Source organism: Cucurbita pepo, chromosome LG18 (genome assembly GCF_002806865.2).
Source record: "Cucurbita pepo subsp. pepo cultivar mu-cu-16 chromosome LG18, ASM280686v2, whole genome shotgun sequence".
NCBI classification, from domain to species: Eukaryota; Viridiplantae; Streptophyta; class Magnoliopsida; order Cucurbitales; family Cucurbitaceae; genus Cucurbita; species Cucurbita pepo.
The window spans coordinates 6,529,525-6,541,697 of record NC_036655.1 but is presented as its reverse complement, the minus strand read 5'-3'; the positions used below and the strand labels follow the sequence as shown (position 1 = coordinate 6,541,697).

At 34.1% G+C, this 12,173-nt stretch overlaps 1 protein-coding gene across 1 annotated transcript; it reads right to left on the bottom strand.

The window, feature by feature from the left end:
* Positions 1-1,841: 1,841 nt before the first annotated feature.
* On the bottom strand, positions 1,842-7,625 carry LOC111780596 (cadmium/zinc-transporting ATPase HMA3-like). Its single transcript, XM_023661037.1, has 10 exons — positions 7,523-7,625; positions 7,108-7,346; positions 6,440-6,703; positions 6,081-6,178; positions 5,678-5,933; positions 5,459-5,596; positions 5,055-5,385; positions 4,757-4,959; positions 4,440-4,642; positions 1,842-4,038 (listed from the first exon to the last, which is right to left on the bottom strand). Exons 2-10 carry the CDS (start codon positions 7,313-7,315, stop codon positions 2,110-2,112), a joined length of 3,630 nt encoding a protein of 1,209 aa, XP_023516805.1. The 5' UTR covers positions 7,316-7,346; positions 7,523-7,625; the 3' UTR covers positions 1,842-2,109.
* Between the last annotated feature and the right edge of the window lie 4,548 nt (positions 7,626-12,173).

Here is a 12,173-nt window from a genome sequence, read left to right as displayed (position 1 = left end):
AATATGTCCCAAAGTTTTCAATTTCATCTACTCCTAGCTTTGCAACTTACAATTAAAAAATAATAATAATAATAATAAAATAAAAAATAAAATAAAAAAATACACCTGATTAGTCAAGTTAATTTGTGCTCATATTAGTGAAATTACCTTATTTCACTTTAAAATACATCACTTTAAAATACACATGATTAGTTAGTTAAGTCTAATTTATATATGATGATAAGTGGTGGAACCAAATCGCCGAGAATTCTATTTGGATAAGGGAATAATAAGCGCAACCATTTAATGACAACTTGGTGTATGCCTATATTTTGATTCCAAGGGAGAGGGGAGAGGATAGGAAGCACCTGGAAAATCTTATAGCATTGGTGAGTAAAGAATCGAGACCATATTTAAATGAGAACGATCTTGAAGATAAGATGACTAAGAAATGCTTAAAAGAACTGAAAATCACTATTTATATCAACAAGGTGCTCATTCAATTTCGATGGCTCAATCATAGAAACTTTATGATTTGGTTAAACGTGTTTAACTTAGAGTCATTCTGTGTTTGGTATCCTCTTATAATTTTTCTTATGATGCATGTGAGTGAGGATATAACATGTTAGAATGATTCGTGTTGTTTTATGGAGATAGTTTTCACTCTTAAGAACCGAATAATATGTAACGTAAACGTGTTGCACGGGATGTAAGGGAATGTCTAGGTCATCAAGTCCTGAATTTGAATTATGAATCATGAGCATAGGTTTTTGTGGATAAAAATCGAACAACAACCAAGCATGACGTTTTGTAGTTAAAGCAAAATAAATAAATTCTCTCGACAACTTGGGGTATGGCTATATTTTGACTCCAAGAGAGAGGGAAAGTGGGTGGAATCCCATGAGACAATCTCAAAAGAACAAGAATTATTGAGTTGACATGTTAGGAATCACGACTTTCTACAATGGTGTGATATTGTCTACTTTGAGTATAAGCTACTGTCATGTTAGGAATCACGACTCTCCACAATAGTATGATATTGTCGACTCTCCACAATGGTATGATATTGTCTACTTTGAGCATAAGCTCTCGTACCTTTGCTTTGAACTTCCCCAAAAGGTCTCATACCAATTGAGATAGTATTCCTCACTTATAAATCCATGATCTTCCATTAAATTAACCAATATAGACTCACTCCCAATAATCCTTACACAAGGACAACATTAAAAACAATTAAGATTGAGCTAAGGATGTGGAAGATGATCGAAAATGAAGCATGAGAAAGATGGAGAGGGAACGAGAGCCGAAGAAGACTGTGCTGGCGGAAAGCCGGCCAGCAAGTCATTCTTGGCTCAAATTCCACTCACCATCTCTTCATGCATTATTCTTCGATCTCAAGAAACCATCTCTTCTTATGAATTTATAGCAGCAAAATCATTAGGATTGGGCTACAAAACTGTTGAAGATGATCGAGAGAATGAAGCATGAGAAAGATCGAGAGGGAGCGAGAGCCGAAGAAGACAGTGCCGACGGAAAAAATGGGTATCAAAATTCGGCCGACAAGTCATTCTTGGCTCAGGTTCCACTCACTATCTGTTCATGCATCATTCCTCGATCCAAATAATCCATCCCTAAGGACTTCTGTTCATCTATATGTTTACAAGATGCATGGATCAGCAGCAACTATTTATAGGGTCCTTATGACCTAAAGATATTGTTTATCAGCTAAGATTCCAAGAATAAAAGACAGTTTGTCAACTGCGTACGGAGCCGATGATCGGCTAGAATTCAGTTTTGAGCAGAGTCGTGGCGAATCTTATCCATGGAGAACAAATTCCTGAGATGACATGGGGAAGAAAACCTGCAAAAACATGGGTCTAAGCCCATGATTCCCACTCCCACTATACTGCAAATTGGAAGCCATTCCGAATCGTCTCTGTTCATCAACATTACTGAAACAGAGAGATTCTCATGCATACACAGATATCAAACTATTTCCTGCACTTGGATATCAACAATTACATCATATTCATACAGTAGTAATAACTAGTAATGATGCTTTCTGTGATGACATTTTCATCAAATGGTATTATGGGAAAGCATAGTTACATAAGAACTAGCTTACATGATCTATTCTATGATGATTTCGTTTAAGCCTCCTCGGACTGCCATTCTGATATCACCATGCTTCCTGCAGCACTCCCTCATGTAGCTCTTACAACACCCACGTATTTCTCTGTTCTTCTTCAAGCCTGCACAAGTTTTGCCAATTTTGAGTTGTGAGCTTCCTCTTCTGCAGGTTTTACAGTTGTTGTTTGTCTCTCTGTTTTCCAGAGCCTTACAAGTGTTGCCGTGTTTCGGGTTCGAATGGTCTGCTGCTTCGAGCTCGATTTTTGTGGTTTTGTTGATTGCTCCGTCGTTATCTCCATTTGATGACTTGCAATGAGGATGAACTCCTTCATTTTCAAGACTCGAATGAGAATGGCAATGATGTTGTTTCATCTTGTGGTGCTCGTTTGCTTCAGCACAATCAACTGTCATTTCAGCCCTTTCCGTGCATTCATCTTCTGTGCACCTGCTTATTGGTCTTGATTTACAAGGTTCACTGCAATTTTTCCTGTGGTTTTCCTGGGATTCCGAGACGAAATTGGAAGTGTCGCAGCTTCCTTGGTGGCAATGGTTATGGTCTTGGAGGAGTTCTAGACTGCCTTCAGGCGTGTGTTGCTTCTCAGTTGAATCCACACATTTGGTTTTCCCACAAGGACTTGAATTGCAGGTCTCAGAATGACACATTGAATGAGATAAAGAAACCTTCTGAGCGTTCTTTTGAGAGCAACAGCCATTACCATTATGATGATCAGGACTGGATGAGTGGCTGTCATCCAAATCACATTTGAGAGTTTGGATTTCATGATCATGTTGAGCAGATTGGGTATTATGAGTACAACATCCACTTTCATGGAGCTCATCACTGCCTGCAGATCCATCAAGGCTGGCGGGTGAGCTTGTGCACTGGATTTTCTCACATGAATTTGATGCACATCTCGGAAACGAGCAAAACTCTAGTGTATTCTTCAGAGAGTAATGTTCGTCCTCGACATGATGATCATCACATGAAAAATGGGTATGATGTTCATGTTCATCAGGCTGGTTGTTATGGACGCAGTGTTCATGTTCATCGGGCTGGTTGTTATGGACGCAGTGTTCATGTTCATCGGGCTGGTTGTTATGGACGCAATGTTCATGTTCATCGGGCTGGTTGTTATGGACGCAATGCTCATGTTCAAAGGGTTTTACACTGCCTGCAGGATCATCCGCCCTAGAACATGAGTCCACGAGTTTACTTTTCTTGCATGAACTCGATTTTTTCATCCCAGAATCACACGTAGAAGCACATTTCTGAGTTGAGCAACCATTATGAGTTTTCTTGAGAGAGCCGCAGTCCTCATGCTCATGGTGATGGTGATGGTGATGGTGGTGTTGATGATGACTAGAAGAGTGGGAACTTTCATTGCTGCAACCGTGATCGTGGGTGTGACCACCATGTTCTTCTGAATGGCTACCAACATGGCAACATTTATGTTTGGAGGAACAGTGAGAAGCAGAAAACATGCCAGCCTTTTTCCCTTTGTGTCCTTCAGTTCCTCGCAGCAGGAGCATACTGTTAAGGATAACTAGCACACAGGCACCAACATCAGCAAGAACAGCTGCCCAAACAAGTGGATGACCACCAAATGCCAGGCCGAGTATAGCAGTCCTAGGAGCGACCGAAAGAATCACATTTTCGATTACTTTCCTATTAGCTCTTCTTGCGAGTCGAATGGCCTTTGGAATTTTCCTGATGTCATTAGTCATTAGAATTACATCTCCAGTTTCTATTGCGAGAGCTGAACCAGAGATTCCCATTGATATACCAATATCAGCTGTCGCCAAGGCAGGGGCGTCGTTTAAACCATCTCCAATCATGGCTGTTGGTCCCTCCCTTTTGAAGTCGTTGATGAGTCTTGTCTTGTCTTCAGGTAGAAGTTCTGCATGAACTGTTTCTAAAGCCTTTCCCAACTGCACATAAGGTTAGTGAAACGTTATATTCTCTTTTCCAATAACAGATTGTAGGCCTTTTACATATATGGTAACAAGGACTATTACTTGTTCTGAATAGTTTAGGTTTTAAACTAGCCATTGCTAAAGGATTGAGCATAAGAATAATCCAACATAACCAATATAACTCAAATAGGATTGCTTCATAAGAATCATGAACCAAAAGCATGCCAAAGCATACAACCAAACAAACGGATCGATTCTGTGAAAAGTTCTTGAGGGATCTATATGCTTCAGTGCTACGTGAAAAATCTATATGTCAATTGTCACGGTCATGCTTGTCCAAGGCGTGTTGCCCATGGCCACATGCACGTTATGTGACACCAATGTTGCATATGCAATGCAGGGGATAGAATGCTTACTTCTTTTTGTGCTTGCAAGGCTGCTGCAGAACTGTCTCCGGTGAGCATGGTTGTTTTTATACCGAGAGATCGGATCTCAGCCATGGCCTCCTTAGCTCCGGTTCTACAAGAATCAGATAGAGTAAATATACCAGCTGCAGTAGTTCCACAGAAAACGTATCCAACAGTCCTTCCATCCTTTGCTTCATCTTTGATCTCTGGGACTGGAAATTTTTACATCCAAAAGTTAGGATGATAAGAAAAAGTTGTTGCCTTTTGTTCTCTCCACCGAAACAGAAAACTTAAGAACTCTCTAGTTTTTACATGAAAAATCCAACCTGTTGCACAATTGGCTCTTGTAGCAATTTTTCGATTTCCAATATAGATGTCTTTCCCATCAATTCTCCCATGGACACCTTCTCCAGGGAAATTTTGAAAGTCATCCACATTTTCAGGTTTGGGGTTAATGGATAGTGATCTTCCATGGTCAACAAGTGCAGCTGCCATTGGATGACTGGACTTGCTCTCAATGCTCGACACCCTGGGAAAGGAGGAGGCAAAGTTTGACACAAAAATCATTAGCTTCCTTATACTGCATAAACCCTTCAACAAAATAGAAGGATGATTCGCACTTACCAGTATAGCAATGTGTCTAAGCTTATATTTTCCTTATCAAGAGCTTGAAATTCAGTGACCATAAATTCACCTCTTGTTATTGTCCCAGTTTTATCAAAAGCCATGATCTTAATCTTGCCAAGAGTTTCAAGGCAGTCACCTCCTTTGATTAACAGGCCAGAGGTTGCTGCCTTGGTAAGTGCACAGAAAGACGCAACAGGGGTCGAAAGGATGAGTGCACAGGGACACGCGCTCACTAGCACAACCAGTGCCAAGTGAAACCAATGGCTGCGATTGTGCAGTCTCAAAGCAAATGGAATCACCGCTATGCCAGTTGATATGATTATAACAGCTGCATATCAGAAAAACGAACTTTAGCAGCCGTGGCTTTTACAGGACTTTATTCAAACAGTTGGTGGGCATACCTGGAGTATAGAATTTAGCACATTTGTCAATAAACCTTTGAGTTCTAGATTTACTATTCTGAGCCTCTTCAACCAGCTTAGCCATTTTAGCCACCACACAATCTTCAGCAAGAGCAGTAGTTTTTACAGTAACATAGCCTAAATCGAAAAGACCCCACAATCAAAAACTTCCCTAACATTCCAAACCAGAAACGAATTCATGAAACAGAGAGAGATTACCGTTTAAATTAATGGTACCAGCCCAAACAGTGGAATCCTTCTGTTTGGCAACAGGGAAAGATTCACCTGTAAGGGTTTTCTCATCCACTTCGCATTTTCCCTCCTCAACGATTCCATCAATGGGTATGTCCTCACCAGCCTTCACCGCCAGCAGAGTCCCCATTTTGACCTCGTCGGCGCCGACAACTTCGCCGGTGTCGGCTAGAACCGCTTTCTGAGGGGCGATGCTTAGAAGGGACGACATGACGGCGTTGGCCTAAGCACATTTTTCCATGTTCCATAATTTGGTTGAGTTTTAGATTTGCATAATTTGAATGAACTAAAAATTCAATCGACTTGAATCGAAACCATCACATTAGCGATTGTTTTTGCAGTGAACATTATTTCAGAGAAAGAAAGAAACCTTGTGGCCGGCTCTGGATTCGAGCCATTCGGCGATTGTGAAGAGGAAGACGATGGTGGCCGCTTCCAAATAATCATTCAGCACAATTGTCCCGATCACTGCAATAATTTCATTATTATTTAGATTAAAAGTTTCATAATTATTGTTAATTCTTTTATTATAAATAAAATAAAATAAAATAAAATAGAAATGGCCACGTGGGTGCATCGTCGTTGAAGGCAGGTAAAGCATGCAACTAACGCTGTCACGGCCAGTGTCCTAACCGCGACGTTTAATACGCCGTCGTTTCATACATTAAACAACGAAAAGATTATCAATTAATTAGATATTAAAATTTATAATTAAAACTTTTTTGTTACCGGCGATTAAAGCAAGAATGTTGATGTCGATTCTGAGATGGCGAACGGCGGTGAAGCTTTTGAGGGCAATGGGCCAGATACCGGCGGCGACGGCAGCCAAAGCCACCCATTTGAAAACAGGATTCACATATTTGAGAAACGAAACCAGCAGCAACAGCCCACTCGCCACCGCATAAGGGCTGGGCCATTTTTTCCGGTGATTTTTCTGCTGGTCTCCGTATGCTCTAACGTTCGCTTCAAGTCTTGCTTGATTTAGGGCTTTAACTGTAACATTTTGATTTTCCCATTTAAAAATTAATATTATTAAAATAAATTAATTCACCAAATATTTCGTTGAAAAATGAGAGAATAGGAAGTGACGTGAAAAAAGGAAATTATTCTCCTTTATAAAAAGAAACAATTTCCACGTCACCAGTCACTTGAAACAGAATATATGAGGGTGGACCCACCATATTTATTTTACACGTCATCTTTATTTAATTGGGTTCCACTNTCCCCCCCCCCCATCTAAAAAATTCTCATTTACAAAACAAATAACAACAATTTTATCCCAAATTTTGTGATGTGATTTTATAAATATTAAGATGAAAATTATGATCTTAATTGGTTTAATTTAATTAATTTTTTTTTTTAAATCCACGTAGGATAGAGATGGAGGTTGAGCGTACCAATTTGTGCTTGAGAAACGAGGAGATTATCATGAAGAACAATGAGAGTTCTTGTAGCGACAATCACTTTAATCTCTTTAATCCCTTCAATTTCCTTCAATATATTCTCAATCAGAGGAATTTCTGAAGAACAGCAAATCCCCAACACATCAAAGTAACTCTTCTGCAACGCGCCACCATTGTTTCCGGCCGCCGCCGCCGCCGCCATAATCTCCGTGGACTCTCACTATTGAAACCCCCTGCAAATAAAAAGGCATAAATACATAAAAGTTTGTAACGCCGATGGGCAGCCTTTTCAGTGCAAGCCAATAGAATCAAAGTTGGATAAACAGAAAAAGATTCTCTCGAGAATTGCGTGGTTATGGTAACAAGCTACCAATTTTGAGTGTTCTAGAGGAAGAGAAAGAGAATTAACCCAGATAATGCTACCAAAACGTTACTCAATTACAGAAGGCGTTTCGTGGAGAGGATTGATGATGGGGCATTGGAAGAATGGCTAACCTTAAAATAATGAAGCCTAAAGCTTGTGACTTGCCTTTTTATAAAGGGAAGATGCCGGTGGATGTTCTACCTTTTTTTTTTTTTTTTTTTTTTAATTTTTTTACACGTGGGGTCTTCGTAAAGATTTTCAAGAAGTCACCCAACATAGTATTGCAACCAATAGACAAAATATAATCCTAATTTCTGTTATTTTATTTAATTTCAATTAATTTTTATTTAAATAATGGAATTTACCTAGGAAGATAAAGATGAATAAGATAAGTATAGATTAATCCGATTTAAAAAATATAATCTCTATTAATTTAAATTTGAATGAAAATGTAATCTAAAATAATTGTATTTAACCTAATTTATAAAATATTAAGTTATCATTTTAAAGGGAAGAATTTGGATGAGTGTGAAGGAGGCTACATAAAACAAGCGGTTTATAGAATGAAAGGGAAATGGAATCCAGGTAGCTATCCACACAAGCACATTTATTATGCGCGTTGGGTTAATTAATTACTAATATTAGCCTAACTCACCAGATTTAATTCATAGTTTATTATTAATTAACATGCCTAGCGCCTATAAAATATAAAATATATAAAAAATAAAAGCATCTTAAACCATTATTTCTTTATATCCCCCAATTATCGTATTATTTTTTAATTTAATAAATTTATAAAATTAATTAAAAAAAAATATTTAATAGAGTATATAATTAATCTTACAAATTTAAAGAGTTAATAGATATAATTAGACCATTTAAAATAAATATTAGAGAATAAATTTATAATATTTTGAGATAATATATAATTTCCTTATTGGACCGTTATCATGCATTAATTTCCATCTGGGTGACTTTCTATTTTAATTTTTTTAGTTCCTAACAGGGATTAATGCCTAACATTCACCCATATTTTGGCAACCTCAATTTGTTGCCAAAAATATGATTCAAACTAAATGATCTTGACATCTCATTTCTCACATCACCCACGCACAACTGACGAACTCAGTATTTCTTATAAGAAGATAAAAATTTCTCTCTAATAAATTTATTTTAAAATTATGAAGTTAATGACATACGTATAACAGATTAAAGTAGACAATATGTATTAGCGGTGGATTTGAGCTATTAGATCCATAAATTTGTACTCACAATCAAATAAATTGGGAATTTTAAAAATTACACGAAAATATATATATATATATAGTATTCCAGGTTGCCCCATGTTCTGCAAAATCTTTATTTGAAATAAATAATTATTTAATCGTTACATTATTGCAAATATAAAGTGGAAAAGTTCACTTATATTTCTCTGCACGAGACGTCCAAATTTTAATGTTTGGGAGAGAAAAGGAAAAAAAAAATTAGAAGTTAAATTATTTTATTAAAAGGTGTTTTGCTGATTTAATATGTACGAACCAATAATTTGAGTCAATATTATTAATTTATTAGAAATATATGAATTTGTAATAATAACACTTTATTTAAATTTATTAACAAATTCATAATTTTACAATTCCATCCATCAACCATTTAAACATAATGTGTGTAGATTTTTGAGTTATTTCAAATTCTAGTAAATTTTAAATAAACTTTATTGTTTTTTTTTTAATCCCAAAATAGTCATATTTTAGCATATTTTCTAAAATTTTAAATGAAATATTTTGCTTTTTTAAAATATATTTAAATACTTGTTATTTAAACTATATGGGTCAAACCGACAGACAATTATTTTAGCCCATTCCATTCAAACGGGCATAAAAGGAAATAAATATTTTTATTTATTTTTTATTTTGTAAAGGGAAAAGGATGAAACAAAATGTAGTGTATGTCTATTGAGCTTAGTCTTCCACGTCGGACAAACTTTAATAAAGAATTCGCCTGCCAATGCCCTATAATATGTTTGTTTTACACGTCATCAACCAAATTACATTAAATAATAATTTTTAACTTTCCCTCTATAATTTCCTTTCGATAAAATTAATAAAAGGAAGAAAAAAAATATATATATATTATTTTATTATAAAATTGTGTCGAAAATTTAATTAATTAATAAATATGATCGAAGATATACAGCTTACTCTTAAATTAATTTAAGTGAATGAGAATGATTTGATGACAACGTGATTTTAATAAAAAGATTACTTTTTTAATTCACCGACTTTGAAAAGTGTACTATTTAGTCGACCTCCTATCTTAATAAATAACAAATAATAGGTATTAGTCCATTTGCAAAAATAATAATAATTTTTATAATTTTTATAATTATTATACATATCAATAATTCTTGTAATTAATAAAAAGCCACTTTGGACAAAGTTTTTTTGTCTGATTGCAAATCTATATAAGATATATAAAATTAATAAAATTCGTTAAAGAATTTGTAATACCAATAATATTCTTTTTAATTTTTTTTAATAATATTCCGTTTATACTAAGTATGGATTTAATGTCTCATTCTCAAAATTCAGATCAGTATTTAAAATATGGATTTTAATATTGGATGACTCTATAATTTTTCTACATCTTCGTATCACGATCACACAATTAATTTTTTTTTAACGTGTTTTGTTTTTACTCACAAAATTGTTTTCACCGAAATAAATTATGATTGAGCTACTAAAAAGAAAGTGTAATTTTTTTTAATATAATTAATGGACTCTAAAATATTTTAATGGGTAGACAAGTAAGAGAAGGAACCATTTTTTGAGTGAGTGATGACTGTGCAAAAGGAGTAAAATGAAAATTTAATTTTAATTGCATTTGCTTTTTCCATTCATAATCTTATCTCTCATAAAGAGCTTTTTTTTTTCTATGGTGAAAGAATTAGGTATGAATCTTATGAAAAGCAAATACTTTATCCAATTTTTATTTTATTTTATATATATTAAAACGAACCTTGATTCCATCGATATATATATATATATATATAAAATAATGGATTTCTTTTTCCAACTTTACCCTTCATTATCATAAAAAGCTTTCATAATCCTCGATGACTTCTGTAGCTTATAAGCAGAAAATTGGTATCATGTAACAAATTTTTATCAGATACCAATAATTTATTCATTATTCTCTTTATAATATTCGAACACTAAATTAGTTTTAAATTTCTCAAATTGGCAACCATTACGAAAGACCATCATATTTTAAATTGGAACTCTCCTTTTTCACCATTATATAACTTTTGACCTATAAAATACCACATTATTTCGGGTGACGTCATTGCATCAATGAATTCAATAATATGCATCACATTGGCACTTTCATTCTTTAAATTATAACCTTCTTATTTGATCCATTGCCTGTATGGTTCCGAGGAAACATGTTTGTTTTTTCCGAACATGTTTATTAAAATATGTAAAAGACAAATATATTTTAAATTTTTTATTATTATAATTTTAAGATCCATAAAATAAAATAATACATGTAGAATATATATTAGAGGAGAATATATTGGATTTTAATATGTGATTCGCATATTCCAATTGGCTCAAGCTAAAAGACATGAGAGTTTTGCCAAAAACCAACCGGTTGTATTTTAAGTGGGATTTAGTGCGTTTTGAAATAAGAGGTTTAATNAAAAAAAAAAAAAAAAAAAAAAAATTATTAAAAGAAATTAAAAATTTGTTATTATGGCTCATATTTTAATATTAAATTATAATGTCCCAAATTGGAAAAGGAGGCCCAAGTTGAAGCCCATGATTGGTCTATTACAATTAAATTTTCGTTTTTCTCCTCATTACTAAGGCCCACTAAAATCTTCCTCCACTAATTCTCAATAATATAATATAATATATATATATATATATATATATATAATAATTATACGTTTCAAATATATGGAACAAAATGAATTTTATTTTTATTTTTTTAGTTATTTTTATTTTTTAAAAAAATTAAGAAAAATAATAATGAATGAATATATTTGAAATATATATTAATAACTATTATGAGTATGGTGAAACAATACGTAAATTAATTAATTTTATCCGATATTAAAGGTTGAGGAGAAACATTAATTTTGGTTATGTTTTTTACGTCAATAGCTTATAATAAAATATAAGATATAAGACCCACAAGAAATAGAAAAATAGAAGATTGGTTGGCTTTTCGAGACGACAAAAGGATGAGAAGATTTTGACGACATGTCGTTCTCCCAGCCGCTTGTTTCAAACCTCACCATACATAATGGCATGGGATGGGAACTAAAATATAATGCTCCATGATAACGACACTTCATCTTCATTGGTTTTTATCGCCAACCAACAAAATTGAAAGAAAAAAAAAATGTATTTTTTCTTGTACTAGTGAAATCACACGTTGATTAGAGAGTGGCAGGAGACATTGTTTATATTCCAATACTCGTTTTAAAAATATTGAGAAAAAGCCCGTAAAGAAAAATTTAAAAAGAATAATATCTACTGGCGATAGATTTGAGTCATGTTTTTGTATTAGTTGAAACATTTTAAATAATAAGAATTAAATTGAAAAAAATACTTCTAAACTGAAATTTGAGACATGTCTTTATATTCTCTTCCATCTCTTTTCATCTTATTCTCCATTTAAATCAATC

Bases quoted from the DNA above. Each gene is read 5' to 3' on its own strand.
- LOC111780596 (XM_023661037.1), bottom strand. From the start codon at position 7,315: ATGGCGGCGGCGGCGGCGGCCGGAAACAATGGTGGCGCGTTGCAGAAG. The intron at 6,704-7,107 runs GTACGCTCAACC...AAAATGTTACAG, and splicing joins CGTTTCTCAAGCACAAATTG to TTAAAGCCCTAAATCAAGCA. The intron at 5,386-5,458 runs GTATGCCCACCA...TCTGATATGCAG, and splicing joins TGCTAAATTCTATACTCCAG to CTGTTATAATCATATCAACT.